The sequence below is a fragment of the Camelus bactrianus genome, chromosome X (assembly GCF_048773025.1).
Source record: "Camelus bactrianus isolate YW-2024 breed Bactrian camel chromosome X, ASM4877302v1, whole genome shotgun sequence".
NCBI lineage: Eukaryota > Metazoa > Chordata > Mammalia > Artiodactyla > Camelidae > Camelus > Camelus bactrianus.
Window position 1 is genome coordinate 100581706 of NC_133575.1, and position 12603 is coordinate 100594308.

A 12603-nucleotide genomic window follows, 5' to 3' on the forward strand; every position below is an offset into this window, starting at 1 on the left:
CCTCCTTCCCTTCTACTGAACAGCAAACAACAACTTACCTTTAACTTTGTTTTCAGTTCTAGTCACCATTTACAATGTCTGTATTTGCTTTTTCTCAGTACCCAACTTCTTGACCTGTAGTCTTTGTCCACATTCTCTCACTAATGTCACATGTTCTGGCCCCTACATTTATCACTCTACTAAAATAGCTCCTGCTCGACAAACACTGTTCTCCTTTCTTCTTTATAATATCTGATAATTCCATTTATTCCCTATTTCAATAAATTCTTCTTGGGGGGTTTTATAATCCAATGCTTTTCTAGTTTCCTTCCAGCCTCCCAGACTGCTCTTTTTCTAACTACTCTGAAAACTCTTCTTCCTTTCCTTCTCCCTTTCTGTAGGTAGTCCTCAAAGTTCTGTATTCAGCCCTTTGTTCTTTCTTACTTATCTTTCACATTAACTTATTCATATTCTCCAGGCCTCAGTCAACACCTCTGTACTACTATCTTCTATGCCTTCTACATTCTTCAACCCTGATTTGTATACAAATCCTTTATATCTGTTTCCTAACTACATACTGTCTGAAGCTGATTTCATTATATTCTGCAAATCAGTTCCAGCTGTCAGTTCTACTGTTGTGGGTTGAATTTGTCCTCCTTAAAAAATATGTTGCAGACCCCAGAATGTGACCTTATTTGAAAACAGGATCTTTACAGAAGCAATCAAGTTAAAATGATGTCATTAGGATGAGCTTATAGACTTAAATGACCGTTGTCCTTATGGGAAAGGGAAATTTGAACACAGAGACAGACACACACACACAGGCAGAATGTTATGTGAACATGAAGGCAGAGATTGGGGTGATGCATTTACAAGCCAAGGAATGTCAAAGATGGCCAGCAAACCACCAGAAGCTAGGAGAGGGGCATGGAACAGATTCTCTCTCACAGCCATCAGAAGGAGCCAACCCTGCAGGAGCCTTGACCTCAGACTTCTAGCTTCCAGAACTGTAAGACAATAAATTTCTGTTGTTTAAGCCACTCAGTTTGTGGTACTTATTATAGCAGACCTAGCAAACTAATACAATCACCAACCCTCCATTCTTCCAGATTAGAAATCCTAGACTCATTCTGAGTTCTTTCCTTTCTTCATCATCTATATCCAATCTGGCACCAAAGACTTTATTCCTCCCAAATGACTCCTAGCATCTTTAATCTCAGACTCTCTGTTGCCTCTTTTTCTTCTACCATTTTCCCTTAGTTCCTGTTGCCTTCACTACCGCCAACCTTCATCATTTTATATCTGAATTCCTATAAAAGTCTCTGGCTTGTTTCTCTTAATCCAAAAAATATCTCTTAAAATATATAATTCATGTTGCTTTTATCATACAATTGCCATGGTTGAAAGACATGCTTATAGTATCACATTGCCTACTATGCTAAGTCTAAGCTTGGCATTTATAGTCCCTCGTGGTTTAGAACCATCTTGCCCTCTCAGTCTTTTATACTTATCCTTATTTTGTCTATTTATTTTTATCCATCTTTTTATCTTTTATCCATCATCCTTATAGCCATCTTTGAGCCCCGCTCCTTTTCCTCATCCCTCTCTGCATCAAGATGCTTTCTACTTTCTCACCTCTTATCCAAACCTGTTCATCTTTCAAGGCCCTGATCAATTTTCACTGATTGCAACTACTCTGGCCCATGCTAATATCTCTTACCCTTGCTGCATTCTAATCAGTACCTTCCAGGTTAGCACCATATGGTATTTTTTATATTTTATGTATATTTACATATATTACATCTCTATTTCTATCAGCTTATAGGACATAGTGCTTCTTAATTAATTGCTCAAACTCCTAAAGTGGGAATAATTGGAGGTAAGAGGAGAAAAGGAAGGAGACTGGATACCAATGGAAGAGAAAACTTTGGGCTAGAACAATGAAGGGGAACTAGTCTGTCAATATTTTCCAAATGTGCTCCCTGGACCACCAGCATATAAATCATTTAGGATGTCTGATGAAATTCAGATTCCCAAACCCTATTACAGACCTATTGAATTAGACTCTGCAGCCCAGAAATCTGAATTTTTAAAGGTAACCTGATGATTCTTATGTATTATATCAAATCTGAAAACTACCAGTTTAAGTGAAGAAGGCAGAAGATAGATGCTGAAAGGGAACAGTTCTTATGTTTACTGGGTACATGTACTTTCCATCATGGCTAACAATAGAATGAAATAGTTTCATACTATCATGATTTGCTTTGATGTGATTCTCCCTCTTCAACGCATTACTTTGAGCACAGCAGTCCTTTCTTCCATGGCAAGAATATTTCCAGTACTGAATCACAAATATGGGCTAGCAAGTAGCACTCCAAAGAAAGGTAACAGACTGCTAGGCTAGCTTTGACTCTTACTTTCTCTGGGAAGTAAATTTAAACAGAAACATGGCATAGGCACTTAGAATTCAAGTTTGGTAGTATTGAGAGAGAGAAAGAGAGAGAGAGAGAGAAAGAGAGAGAGAAAGACAGAGAGAGAGAGAGAGACAGAGAGAGAGAGAGACAGAGAGAGAGAGAGAAACCTTTGAGATCTAGTTGCTTAAGCTTTTAATTGGAACCAAGCATAACTAAAACATGTAGCTGATTTAGATGAAAACTGAAGACCGGCTCACTGGCTCACACTGAGCAGGATTTCTGCACTTGAGTACTACAGACGCAAGATAACAAAATTAGATACGATCGAGGGGAAGAAAAATGCACAAAAGTCCTTGAATTAAAATGAATTGAAACCTTCTGGGAGAAAAGCTATTTGGTAAGCTCCATTAAGTCTATTGTAGATAGCTTTATTTGACAAAGCAGCATCCTGGCATGTGGAACAGGAAAGAAAATAGCTATAAGATGATCTGTCAGGGAGTTTCCAGTCTCTAAACGAATAAGATTCTGTGCAGTAGCCAATACAGCTTTTAACTCAAAAGAGATACAGAAGCAAAATGCAATTATATAACCCTAGTAAGTGCATTCAATCTGAATCTCCCATACATTCCACCCATTTCCCAATAACTCCTCAAACTCAGCAATTTATCAAGTGGATGCTCAAACGTACACTTACACACATTTCAGGGTAACACTGGATTAACACTACACAATACTGCAGAACCTGAAGTGGAAACAAACCTACAAGTCAAACATTAATCAGCTAAAAAATATCCTGGCTAAACATAAATAATTTGAATAGCTCAATTATTGTTAAACTTTTTTGTTTATTTTAGCTATAAGTTTATAGTAAGTGTTTTCAGTAATTAGTTCACTGTTCTGAACATGTTAACTATTCACTGATTACCAAGGGTTTATTCAATATATATGGAGGTTTATATGTTTAGGGACCTAACATATAGCAAAAAGAGGACATTCAGATGTAACAGTTAACAAGTACTTTTACAAAGTCTGACTTGGTGGTTTTCTTAAGAGTTTTTGTTCTTGGAGTGAAGATTCTGGAATCACTCAAGTGGCTAGAACTGTTGACTTCAATATGAAACTATTAGAACCAATAAATTCTGATTTGCATTATAATCAATCTGTTTTCTGTCTCTGTCTCTGTCTCTCTCTCTCACACAGACATAGAGTGGGGACAGTATACTACTATATCTCCAATGTCTAGCAGAGTGCTTGAAATACAATAATTATTAAATGAAGAATGAATTCACTTAACCATCACAAAATCTTTTTTGATGGTGTTTATAAGGTATTTCTCATAAGTGTGGAAGCTGAGGCTCACTGGGGAAGACGTCCTTCCTATGTCAAGAAAGGCAGAGCTGGGACTAGAACTTAGGTGTTCTAACTTTAGGTCCAGTGTTTTGTCCACCATATCTTACAGACTCCTAAGATTGTCTAGAATGGTTTTCCTGGAAACAATGTCCTCTGGCTGATATTTTAATCCCCTCCGTGGTAATCCCCTCCTCAGATGTTTTGTTATGAAATTGAAGGGTGGTGGGTTATACTGTTCAACAGATTTGCCATATGAATTCCTCTGGGGACCCAGGCTATGGCTACAGGGTGAGACACAGTGAGGTTGTGACTACACTAGGTATGAGCAAAAGCCTTTACCCAGACAACTGTTTGCAGACTCTTGTTTGATTCGTAATAAACCTCCAAGTAACCACAATGGAAGGCAGCAGATGGGTAGATTAATATATTGTAGATATTTCCCCTTAGTTTATAGATTATCTTTTAACTTTGTGATTTTTAAAGAGAAATATTTAATTTTTATGCTGATACATTTATCAAAAATATCATTTATGATTTCTCTCTTTGGAGATTTTCATCTCAAATTACATAACCAACTCTTATATTTTCCAGAATTTCTTTTGCTATGTATATGGTTGTTTTTTACATTTGAATCTTAAATCCATCTCATATTAATTTTGAGGTAAGGTATGAGTGATATAGGGATCTAACTATTTTTCCTAAAAGTTTGGCTAGTTACCTATTTATGCATAGCTCTCTCATAGTTTCTACTGTGGAGCATGTTACTAATAAATCCAACCCAAATATAGAACAATGGTGCCTAAATGTCCAGCACACCTCAGAAAAAGAAGTCCACTTACAGTTAGGTGCTATGATGGAAGAGGGGGCTAAATTAAGACTACAGTAAATCCTGTAGCCACAGGGTTGAAATTCAGCCAATGTGTACTTATATGGCCTCATCAATTGCTTCTAGCTTGTTCCAGTCTGATAGGTCTGTGCCCATAACTTACCTATTGTTAACAGTTTTAAAATGTCATCTCTGCAAGTGGATGTTATTTAAATAAAGTAAAGCAGAATTATCTTTACCTGATTCCTCAGTTTCTTTTGTTTCTGTTGTTTCTTCTATTTCATCATCAGACATCTCCATTTCTTCTTCTCGCCTGATTCCCATTAATTCATCATTATGTATGTTGCGAATTTCCTAAGGTTAAAAGGTATGCTTTTTAAGTGGAAAGCCTTGAAAATTTGAGGAAATAAACAGAATTAAGGATAAGGTAAAGAAGGTTTTCTTTTAAACGTGTAACAAAACTTCAGTATTCTTAAGGCAAAGGGGCATGTTGAGGCTGAGGGGAGTCTCAATAGACAAAGCAGACTTTATGTACTCTGTCCTGCATAAGGCTTTCTTTCCATATCCAGAGATCTGGCAGTCAATGGTTCTTGTATCTCTCCCATTTTAGAAAGTATCTCATTTTAGAAAGTACCATTGGCCATGAAAGACCTCGCACCTCTTACTCATGTGGATTTTTGGACTTTCCTTAAGGTTCTGTCATGTTTGCCTTCCCATGTCAAATCTTCTGATTTTGCTGCTATCCATCCTCTTTCCTCTTCCCTTACAGTCTTACTCAACAGAACTCTTAATCAAACTTTTGCAGGTTTAGGAGTTACACTAACAATGAGGTGTCAGGACTGAACTCTTACCATATCAACCCTTCCATAGATAATAACTATATTCTCTGAACAAAAATGAAACTTAGCTAAACCCCTAACTACTTGATGGCATTGGAGACTGAACAAAAGCAGGAATATTCTGAAGAGGAGCTGACACTTGGAAGGAGGGTTTCAGTTTTAAAGGGCCTTTTAGTCTGAGAACAGACCACAGTTTGCACCTCACAGAGTGGCTAAATTTTTAAGAGAAAACCCACAGCAGTCTTTATATACTAAAGAAATAAAGAAGAGAGTTCAGGGCACTGGAAAGTGAGGAGGAGATCCTAGAAAGTAGATAGCCAAAGAGAGAGGGATCCAAATTCTGTATGTAAGACCCTTTCAAATTTCTGCATGACTCCTGAACCATGAAAGCACAGGGCAGATTCCAAACAACACAGCTAAGGCTGAAAAACTAAACTAAGATTTGAGCTGCCGTCTAAGAGAAACAATTTCCAGCTTAAACTCAATGAAGTAAATTGACCATTAAAACAAAATTAACATTCTTTGAAAGAACATAACAGAATCCAGAGACTTAAAAGCAAAATATTCACAATATGCAGGCAAAGCCCCCAATTAATTAACATACCTCCAAGAACTAGGATGAGATGACCCATTTTCAAGAGAAAAGACAATCAACAGAAACCAGGCTTGAAATGAACCAGAAATGGCAATTAGCAGAATAAGGAGTTAAAGCAGCTATTATTACTATCTCAGTGATGTAATGGAAATATGTTAATAACAAATGAAAAAATAGGGAATCTTAGTAGAGAAATAGAAACCTTCAAGAACAAAATGGAAATTCTAAAACTGAAAAATATGGTATCTGAAATAAAAGTAATTGGATGAGCTTAACAGTAGAATAGAGATGACAAAATAAAGAGAGTGATAAAAAGAGAACAAAACAAATTTACCCAATTGAAGAATAGAGAGAAACTAAAAAACTAAAAATAAATAAATAAATAAAAAAGAATAGAGAGAAACTAACTGGATCACAGAAAGAGAGGAAAGATTAAATGATTCAAAATATTTGAAGGAAAAATAGTTGAAGATTTCTCAAACTTGATGAAATATATTAATCTGTATATTCAAAGAACTCAGTGAACCCCAAGCAAGGTATATGTAAAGAAACATTTTGTCTAGGAACACGGAGTCAAACTGCTGAAAACAAAACATTAAGAGAAACTCTTTAAGTCTTTAGTAAACTAAATTTATTGCGATAATCATTTCACAATATATTTAAGTCAAGTCACTATGCTGTATGCCTTAAAGTTATACAGTGCTGTATGCCAATTATAGCTCAATAAAACTGGGGGATAAAAAGAGATACTCTTAAAAGAAGCCAGAAAAAAAAAAACACATTATATACATGGGAACAACAATTTGAATACTTTGATTTCTTTCAGAAAAAATAAAGGCCAGAAGTCAGGGGAGCAATATCTTTAAAGCACAAGAAGAAACAAAAAAATCTGTTTATTCAGAGTTCTGTATGCAGAGAAAAATTCTTTCAAGAATGAAGATGAGATAAATATATTTTGAGACAAATGTAAATGCAAGTGTTTGTCACCCCAAGACTTGCACTATAAGCAAAGCTGAAGAAAGTTCTTTAGGTTGAAGGGATGTGCTACCAGATGTAAACACAGATCTGCAGGAAGGCATAAAGAACACTGGAAATGATTGAGATCACACAGGAAAAGTCACTTCTTCAAAAAAAAACCAAGCATGAGAACTGTCCGTTTTGGAGAAGCTTGGAGTCATTTAGAGGTCACTTGATGCCTGTCAGAGGCTCCTCAGAACTGAGCTGAGAATTCTTTGCCTTGGTTAGCCCCAATTGGGTCATCATACAGGAAACGTCCAATGCTGTCTGGAGAAAATTGCCCCCATTTAGGGAGATTATAAATATTTCAAATGGATTTCTTAATAATTAATGCTACAGGTAATCACTATCTCAGCTAATCCTCTCCTTTTTTTTAATTCCTTTTATCAGGAAAAATAATAATTTCTATATCAAGTTAAATGAATATAAATAAAAGTCCCTATTTTAAAAAGTAAGGTATTCAGTGTTATCACTGATAGTTGAGAAGTAATGGAAAAATAGAAGAACTAGAAAATAGAAATACTAACATAGCATCCCTCATGTGCTGCAGGGACATTACTTAAAATAGAAGAAAATAATGACTTGCTTGAGAAAAATGAACTTTAAAGGGCTGTGTCAAGAGAGAGATTTGCTATGTCTTATTCAAACTCACTGCACAGAGAACAATAAAGGAATTGGTCATTTCTAAGAATTCATTCTATCTCAGGAGTCTGGATTTCAGTTATCAAAGAGCTGTTACTGGAAAGGTGATCATAATGAGATTTGACACTGGCAAGTTCAACTATTGTACAACTTACTTCATCAGGAAAAGTCAGAGCTCTCCTAGTTGCATAACAAAAATATAGACTGTCAGAAGGTATAAGCCGAGACCAACTCTCAATTCACAATGTCGTCTAACTCTGGGAAAGTTATTATGTTTCTTAGAAGAGTAAACTGTGTTCCTTCTAGGGAAATGTCCCAGGGCAGGAAGATCTAAATGATAGCTAAGACATGTCCTGTAGCTGCTTAGCATCCACAAAGCATTTTTCTGCTTCCAGCTCTGCAAGAAAGCGTAATCTCTTGTTAGAAGTATAAAATGTTCAATAACTAAGTGATACAGCTTATCTAGAGGTCTTTCACGTCTTCAAAAAATCCCTAGAAAAATAACAGACCCATGGGCAAATTTTACCTCAATGCCTCAAAATACTTGAGGAACAAGAGTTACCAGTTCCTTTAGCTGATAATGAAATGAGGGTAAGAAAAACTAGAGAAGCTTGCTCTAAGTTATTCAGTCATACAAGCAAAGTGGCAGAGCTTTGAGCTCTCTTATCACTAGACAATCCTTCTTAGCTACAAAGAAACTAAGGCCCATATCACTAGACAATCACTAGATAATCCTTCTTAGCTACAAAGAAACTAAGGCCCATATCATTACTTTTCTATAAATACCAATACTAAGTCACACAAATGGGAGAGAAGGCCAAGAGAACAACAGACATTATAGGGGTACCATATTACAATAAACTTAGGAAGAGCATTCAGTAAATGACACTACTCTTAAGTAAAGCAAGTGAGATTTTAATGCTTTGAAAACCTTGCCATTAAAGCACTTAATATCTAAGATGCCTATTTTCTATATTCTCTGGTGGATCATAAAAGCTCTGCTTTGGGAATCAAACCCTAACAAATACCCTCAGAGTGAAGGGCTAAAAGGTAACATTTACCTAAGGAAGGCACTCTATCTAGCTTGTACAGAGGAGCAGGCAGCAAAAGGACTCTGAGCCACCGAAGTGCAGGCAGCAAGAGAAATAGCTGCCTCCCAGATTTGCCCCTTTTCCCATCCTGACAGTTGGATCCAGTGCTGGAACCAAAATAGTGGCAATGGCATGCAAAAATGTTTTCCAGACATGTTCATTTGTAAATCTCTACCTGAAATTAACTGGCTCACATCACTGATAAAGTACATTGAAAAAGGTAAGCTAGCCCTCCTAAAGTTTCCATACCACTCTGTCACCCACAGTAGACCTGTTATATTTTTCATTTGAACAGTGACCGGTTAGTAATTCCTGAAAACGAATAATACTGGCTTTCAGTCTGTTCTAGCGGTAACTTTTTCTGAAGCTTAGAACTTCACATACTGCTCCATAATGGAGGACAAAGCATTTTCAACACAGAGTAAAACTGAAACCTTAGACAGAGGAAAATGCATGAAAAGAATCATCTTTGTACCAGCTGACATTTTTGATTTATCATAAAGTAAGCAAATCATAAATCATGGCACATTAATTATCTAACTATATAGTTTCCAAAAATTTATGTGGACTTAAATTTATCTTACTCATGTTTTATGATAGGAACATGATTATAAGAAAAGCAAAGTTTTTTATGAATTGTGTAATAAAATTGTACTTATCCAGACTTTAAATATTAACAGGATACTTGGTGAGGAAGGGGTCAGATCAAGGAACGGAAAGGAGCAGAGGGTAGGGAGATAGCTTCTACACTAACATAGAAATTTGATTCTGAGATACCATTCAAGCTAATGAAGCAAAGCACAAACACAGGCTCTTAATCAACGTCTACTGTATGCCACATAATGGAAATACAAATTAGGTTGATCCAAATTGTGTTAGTATGTGTTTTGATGGCTGAAAGCCAACAGCTAGGGTTAGTGCAAATGGGTCCTAAAACAAGGGTATGCAGATGATGCAAACATCTATCTGCGAACAGTTCTTCAGAGTTTGGAATGATAGGCCTGGAAATCTAGAGAGAAAGTTATTTTAGCAATCACAGTATTTCATTTTATGAAAATGTTGGTATATAACCATGTCCCTTTCCTCTAGCTTAATGGTATAAAATCTCACGTTAGGGAGAATGTGAGGGAGAATCTTCTAGTGCCTACTGCTATGGCTCTAGTTTCTACATATCATCCAAGGTGTAACTTGTAATCTAGGCCAAGGTCTTAGTAAGAGAAACACACAAGTTTTAAATAAGTCTGTAGAAAAAGAGTTCCCACAGCACACAGAACTGTCAGTAAAGTCAATATAGATGCAAACTTTTAGTAAAGGGAGGGACTTCAGCCTTCTCTTATTTTATTACCCTTTCCAGTTGTATCAGCAGGAGCCTCACACACGTATAGATCAGGAAAGTAAACCAATAAAAAAGACTCATTAGCAAATTGGTCTGCCTGGCATATACTACCACTGTGAGTGCCTAAGCTCCCTGAAAGGTGGAGACTTTTTCTTCTTACTCCATAACTTCTCTCTCACCAGAATAAGATGGTGTTGAATGGTCGTAGGAGGATGACAGCGAGACAAGGAACAGGTTCTTTGTGACATGAGGATGTCACCAGCTGGCTTATACCCTGAGGCAACTGGTAGAAAAAGTTCAATATCAAACACTTCTACCTTGATGAAACCCCTAACTTAAGAGTTGTAGCTCTGATGCCTAGATCAAGGAAAAGCCAGTTGTGTGAATTAGGTCACTGAGATGTCTGATTCTCAGTGGGGTGCTAAGAGGCAGTCTCAGTTTAAGAGGAAAGTTTTGTCACTTTCTACAGGATACCTCCTTTTAGTCCTCAGAGTTGCCTGTCATCAAGCAAAAGTATGATGATGTAAAAAAAAATGTGTTTTTGAAAAAGCCATGCTTTAAAGAGGAACCAATATAAAGTAGAAGAAATCATTTAGGTTTAGGAAATACAATATCAGAGGAAGGTTATGAGCTATTTTCCATTCTTAGTAGCTTTACTTATAAAGATTGAGGTATTCAGGGTAGAACTTCACTTAGTCCAATCCAACAGGCAGGAAGCATTTTTCTAAGTTTCTACAAAGTCTACAAGGCACATCACAAGACACGTAGCAAGTCATGCTGGTCTTGTGCTTTAGCCTCATCATTCTGCCCAGGAAGCTCTGCTACAATATTGGGCGATAGGGTGTATAGCACTCATGTCTCCACAGGCCCAGAGACTTGTCCAGCTCACTGGCATAGCTATCTTTACTGAGGAGGTAATGAAACTCAAGTAAATACCCACCAGATAGGTAGGCTTGATATAACTACAGAGAGCCTTGATGAATAATATTAATGGAGAATATTCTCTTGCAAAGTCATTTCCGAAATGCTTGTGGCCTAGACAAGTCAGTGTTCCAATCAGAGGCTCCCCTCCTCCTATGAAAAAGGCAATTTTGTACTGGCAGGGCTTTCTATAATGGGAGGTGGGGTTGGGACAGTTCAGACAGCCTCTCCCACTCCCTAAAAGGGATACATGTGTACATGTATTGGAGGAAAGGTAGAGACTAATACTGCTTTTTTGCAATTGGAAGTCATACTGAGCGTTTTTCTCTTAACTTTTATTCTGAATTATTCAAGCTAAACTAAAGATTTCGGAAATTTTAAATTTAGGGTGCTAAACTCCACTCCTCCCCTTGCTCCCTAAGGGCAAAGACCATCTCATCCTGCATTGCCTGTCATAATACCTGAGACAGAGAATGTGCTCAGTAAACGTCTGAATTGAAATGTTGACTTTTGTTTATTGGGCTCAACAACGTGAGGTAGCCCTAGCATTTGTGAATCATTTTGTGCTACAGTAAGATAATACCTCCCTTTTTGGATCCTAATTCTTTCTTTCTTTTTTTTTTAGCAATTAAAAACATTACTGCCTTTTTATGACTCTACCCATCCATTGGGCTGATATCTTCAGGGATTTCTCCCCAGTTAACTCCCAGATCCCTTTGCTGAGCCAGAACTGATGGCTCAGAGACTTATCAGTTTATGTGAACAGGGGCTGGCTTATTTTCCTCTAAATGCTTTTTATGGTTTTCAAATTGTTACCACACTATCTATGTCATGTGTTCTCATGAAGGACAGAAGGAATAGATTATTATCTTCATTTTACAGGTTACGGAACTGACGTTCACAAAGATTAAATGACTCACTCATTTACAAAAGCAGTTTGTACCAGAGCTCAGAGTGAGAAGAGTTTCCAGTCCTGAACTGACCACTTACTAGCTGTGTAATTTTGTGTACATCACTTAATATTTCTGTGTCTCAGTTTCGTTACATGTGTAACACGGACATTATACCTACTTATTATTCCTTATGGAGTTGTTAATGATAAACTGAAGTAATACTATTTATCATTTATATAGCATTTACATTTTCAAACGGTCTACATATCTCTCATCTCATTTAATCCAGGTGAAGAAATAGAGATTAGAAAGGCTGACTAACTTGCTCAAAGTCATGCAGCTACACACTTGTCAGAGCTGAGATTTGGATTTATGTTGACTCCAAGTCCAGGGTTCTTTCCACTACACTACAGCTGTTGGGAGGCTCATGTAGGTGAAATAACCTATGTGAAAATGTTTTGTAATATGTAAATACCTTACAAATGCTATTTAAATGTTGAGGAATACGACAACCTGGGTTGATAAATATAACAAGATTGCTACCAGACTGGCAAAGTGGACTCAGAAACGAAGTTGAAAAATTTGCTGCATATACAGATTGAAAGTGTCAGACAATACTATAGAGCTACAGTCAACAAGACAGCATGGTATTGGTACAAAAACAGACATATAGACCAGTGGAACAGAATAGAGAGCCCAG

At 36.9% G+C, this 12603-nt stretch overlaps 1 protein-coding gene across 21 annotated transcripts in view; it reads right to left on the reverse strand.

Annotated features, from left to right (window-relative positions):
* The window catches only part of ENOX2 (ecto-NOX disulfide-thiol exchanger 2), a 247837-nt gene that overhangs the window by 20382 nt on the left and 214852 nt on the right, over positions 1 to 12603 (reverse strand). For all 21 annotated transcript variants that reach the window (XM_074359851.1, XM_074359845.1, XM_074359849.1 and 18 more), the window contains one exon: positions 4809 to 4923. In XM_074359851.1, coding sequence (XP_074215952.1) covers positions 4809 to 4923 — 115 coding nt within the window. The remainder of the gene's footprint in view (positions 1 to 4808; positions 4924 to 12603) is intronic.